The following is a 5040-nucleotide window of genomic DNA, read 5'->3' on the forward strand; positions in this document are numbered from 1 at the left end:
ATATTGTGAGGTTTGATGCACTGTTTCACATAGAGTGCCAGTTTAGATTATAAACTAACAAGTCAAGAAGTACAGATTGATCAATTTAATTCCAGATATTGCCTCTTACAGTAGCGTTTATCCTTACGCAAGCAGAAAAGTCTACATAGCTACAATATTTGATTCCATAAATACCAATATCTTCAAATATATTGCGACACAAACAAGCAGCTTCCCGTTATTACCAAGCAACTGATTTACAAGCAGCCACTGATGAAGCCGACTTCACCAGCTGCCGAGAGGTTTCGATTCCCTCGACTGCAGGGTTACAAGCCATTACAATCTTCGTTTCACTTGAACTCAACAAAAGACTCATGTGTGTCAAAGCTCAGGTGAGCTTGGGTGTGTCCAAATAACCTCATGGTAAAACTACTATGCAGAGGGTGCAATTACCCAGCAAGAGAAAAAGTCTGAATTTCACGTTCGCTAGAACCAGTATTCTGATTACTCTTCGAAAAAATATTGCAGTTTTTTTCAATATGCCTAGTTAATTTGTCCTGATTCTCCCTTCTGCAGAGGAATATCAATGATTTCGAACCCCCTATCCCCAGCTGAATATTTGTACCCATTGCACAGCTGCCCACTCACCCAGCCTCCTTGCCTCTCTATCCAGGGCTCTATGTTGTTGTCCAGGTAGGTGGTCATCCAGTCTGCTATCCGCCCCACCAGTGACCCCATTTCCTTCTCCACGCTCTCCACACACAGGGCCCCGCCGAAAGCGAAAAGCGCCACCACACGCCCCCAGTTGACCCCGTCCCGGAAGAGTTCGTTCACCACCTGCTCGAAGCTCTGGTAGGCTGTGACCGGGGTGATGTGCAGCTGGGAGGAGAGGTCGCTGAACGCCCGACGGTACCTCAGCTCAAACTCGTCCCCTGAATCTCGCAAGGCCTCCTTCACTGCCTCGATCCCGACCGGGCTGCTCCCATTGTCCGTCCCGTTTATGGATCCGTTGACGTGGCCCCCATCCCTTTCAGTGTCTGGATCCAGGACCCCAGCACTACCAGTTCTACCATCCCCATTAACTTGGTTCCACTCCAAGTTCTTTTGGGACAGTTTGTAGCTTATAAAATCTTTCACCAGTTCTCTGTTGCTGTATGGCATTTTTTTTTTTTGCTCTTTATGACTCTCACACCCTAAAATCCATGCTGTAGACAACAAATACTTTTTGTTTCCCAGGCAATGTTTCTTTTTGCCACCACCTTGAAGACACTTCACCCTTTGGAAACAGGAATGGAAAGAAAAAAAAAAGTCATTTTTTAATCTGGTGAAGAGGGTATAACCTCTTATCCATTCCCACGTGCTTTCACCTGAAGCATCTGCAGTACTTTAAATCTTAGGATCACCCACATTAGCCTGGATTTGTCATGCAATTGGTTGACGAATGAATAACCAAAAGGCAATTCAAACACACATAAAAATGACATTTTACACTGCAAGACTGCTCAAGCATTAGTTCATCATACGAGTCATTTTGTCAAACACATCATAAATAGTGCACTAGGGGTCCTGGCAATGCTGAAAGAAAAACCCTATTAAAGGCCTGTTCGATTAATACTGCAATGTAAACAAGTGGGCAGCAGTAAGTATGTTCGGCAGATTCTAAATGTCATAAGCCACCATCACAATATATATTTAAAAATTTGCAAAGATGGGATTTTGACTTACAGTTCCAACGAAATAATAAATTAAATGAATAAATTAAAGATGAGTAATGTTTGTGGGTTTCCAGATCACGTCATGAATATGTTACAACAGTACGACAGATATCTATCTATCTATCTAATATATATATATATATATATATATATATATATATATATATATATATATATATATATATATATATATATATATATCCCCCAGAGATAAACACACAAACAATACTGATACAGTGGGTACTTTTGACATTAGGTGCTGATAACTACAGCCGACACTGTATGCAAGAAACCGCCTCCTGTCCATTTATAACAAATCAATGACATGAATAACCAACCTGCAACAGAAGCATTTTAAAACACGCCCGAATTGGATTCAGTCGTAAGTTACATTGACAAAATAGCAAACGCCAGCACTGTATAATAAATTACACAACAATCGCATTGTTTTCTTTAGTACAAAACCATGTCAATAAATGAATTACGCAGTTTAACAGATCTATCGTTTAAGGAGAAAAGGCTCGCATAATGAACTGGACAGACAGAGACAAATAATAGCAACAATAACTATAATAATAATAATAATAATAATAATAATAATAATAATAATAATAATAATAATAATAATAAATGAAATGGATACACTAATAAAAAGGTCGGTAGTAAAGTACCTACGAGTGTTGTGATCTTATCTTACAAGTTCTGTTCACCTTGGCTTTGCCATAAATTATACACGCAGTAAACGAGTAACAATGCTAATACTATCCACTACTTTCTGCATTTATTACGCATATGAATATATAACGGCTTTCAAACTCACCTTTTTAATTTCAGCAGTCTTCTCCGCGTATTGTTTTGCACAGGCAGTACAGTTCAACAATGGTGTTTTCTGTCACCTCCAGCTGTCAAATCCTAAGGAAGAACCGACAAGCTCGTAGTACAGTGTATTCGTAGTGTATGTGTGGTTTTTCTGATTGGTATAGTTATCTGCGCCACTTTTACATGTGTTTTCAGTATTCGAAACAAAAAATGTATTAGTAACATACTGCAATATTAATACACACAGGACTATTGGCTTAATTCCATTATAATGGAAAAATCCAGGGAAACATTAAGAACAGTCCACGAAAAAAATAATAAACGTGCAATACTATCACTTTTCAGTACTAGGTCTGATTTACATTTTTAAAAAATTCTTACTTCATATGGATCTATTTTTTTTTTACGACACAATAAAGATTTCTGTGCGCGTTTTTAAGTATTTTCCTAGAAATCTCAATTTGCAAGTCTAACTACAACTGTAGACACACACACCATGAATGTATTGAATTAAAGCAAACGTTTACTTACTCGGAGACGATACTTACTTTTGCTGCACGTTAATTGATAAAGGGAACTATTTTAAGTCTAAGCTGAAAGCTTCGTGTAAACAAGAAAGACCCGACTAAATGAAAAGACATTCATTGGGCGATTTTCTTTGCCCTTTAATCAGGACGTCCCGCCTTCTCGTCAGCTGACATATCTTCTAGCCAACCCTAGCCAGCCATGGACGGAAGGGATGATATATTGAGTACTTTTTTTTTTTTAATTTAGTTTATATTTGACAAATCAACGTTGTATTTAATCAAACAAATTGTTCAATAACAAACAGCAAGTCTAATACGTTGAAAACAAAACAAAGAAAGTAATAACACCGCACATACCATCGTTAATGGTTAATGTCCATTAAACTATCACCCCAAAAAGAACAGATTTCGATTTCGATTGAAACGTTTCTATAGTAACCCAGGCAGTACAAATTCAGTATCCCGTGCGAGTTTTGATTTGAAGCCAGGCGCCCCCAAGTGGTCATCTAGGAAATAACATATTTGGTCCATTGAACACCTGAGATTTATGGACACTTTTATCCCACTTTTGATGCGTTTCTCTAAAACTAGCCACATGTTACCATCCTTCTGTTTAATCTTTTCCATTATTATTATTATTATTATTATTATTATTATTATTATTATTATTATTATTTTCAAGGCAGTCAGTGGAGGTTCCACTTTATTTTGCTTAACCAGGATAGATAAAGTTGGAAGTTACAGAGCATTTTATAGCACAAGACAATGCCTTTGTATTCTATGAGGGGAAACTACAAAATGACCTGCAAACTTCCATTAGGGGTTCTGCCAATTGCCTTAATCAGGTTTTTATTTTGCCTATTTGAAAACCGCATCAGCCTAGTTTGAAAGTCACGCCATTGCTCCCTTTTGATACACGTCTGGACAGGTTTTTTTTTTTTTTTTTTTTTTTTTAACTCCTTAACAAACAAAAAAAAAGGTTTGGTGCAAACTATATTTAGATGTGTGCATTTCTAGCTGTTAAAAAAACGTGGGTAGAACTCTGTTCTTGCCAAGTTTGCTCCCATTTGTGTGTGTGTGTGTGTTTAGGTGGTTACGTATTGCTTAAGCAGACAACAGCTTATCTCAAAGCACAGAGAGGCGCGCTGGAGAGAAATATATTGATAACGGTTGATCACAAACAATATAGTGTGCTGTTCTGTGAGCCGTACTGTTCATACATACAAGATTGACGAAACAGTATGACGAACATTATCAAGCAAACGTGCTGTCAAGCTCTTTCCTTCAAAGTTCACCATTGTTGTGAAAATACAAAATAAATAAATAAATAAATAAATAAAACATTATAAATCCAGTTGGATAAGAATGAATATACATAATACCAAAGAAAACTTTCTAAAATCAATAACCACACAGTGCATTTAAATACCAATAACAAACCAAAATCCGCCTATCATTAACCGCCTATCGCATGACTTTTAAAAGTTTGGGTCTATCTGTGTGCGGAGATTTCCGTGTCACTAGACTGATGCACTGTAAGCTTATTTGTAGTTTTTAACATTTCTGAATGCGCTTACATGTAGTTTCTTAACTGAGTTGTCCATAATTAATGAAAGCATTATCGCTAGGTAACACTGACATTTTTAAATTATTTCACGTGGTTTTGGGACGTGTAGTTTTTTTTTATCGACACGTACCAGTGAAATGCGGACTGAATAATTGGATCGTAAAGACTACATTCACCAGAACTCTTCCTATGCTTTGGAACGTCATTAATAATACGGTCGTTTTGACCAATCAACAACGGGTGAAGGCAATGGACGCTCGATGATTGGTTCATTTGGACGAGAAAGAATTTCAAATGATAACGGCGGAGCGCTAGAGGGAGTAAATTCTGCAGAAGGCTAGAGCTGTTTACAAGAGAAGAGAGTTTGGGAGAGAAAAATATCAAACTTCATCGTAAAGGGGACATTTGATCCTTTTGAGAAAGGGTCAAGGAG

At 37.5% G+C, this 5040-nt stretch overlaps 1 protein-coding gene across 2 annotated transcripts; it reads right to left on the reverse strand.

Moving 5' to 3' along the window:
* Positions 1-371: 371 nt before the first annotated feature.
* LOC121308178 (bcl-2-like protein 1) lies at positions 372-3184 on the reverse strand. Of its 2 annotated transcripts, none has more exons than XM_041240453.1 (3): positions 3062-3184; positions 2515-2606; positions 372-1255 (listed from the first exon to the last, which is right to left on the reverse strand). In XM_041240453.1, exon 3 carries the CDS (start codon positions 1138-1140, stop codon positions 523-525), a length of 618 nt encoding a protein of 205 aa, XP_041096387.1. In that variant the 5' UTR covers positions 1141-1255; positions 2515-2606; positions 3062-3184; the 3' UTR covers positions 372-522. The 2 variants fall into 2 exon arrangements, with proteins under 2 accessions (XP_041096387.1, XP_041096388.1); XM_041240454.1 differs by having other exon boundaries at positions 3045-3184.
* Between the last annotated feature and the right edge of the window lie 1856 nt (positions 3185-5040).

The sequence above is a fragment of the Polyodon spathula genome, unplaced genomic scaffold (genome assembly GCF_017654505.1).
Source record: "Polyodon spathula isolate WHYD16114869_AA unplaced genomic scaffold, ASM1765450v1 scaffolds_516, whole genome shotgun sequence".
NCBI lineage: Eukaryota > Metazoa > Chordata > Actinopteri > Acipenseriformes > Polyodontidae > Polyodon > Polyodon spathula.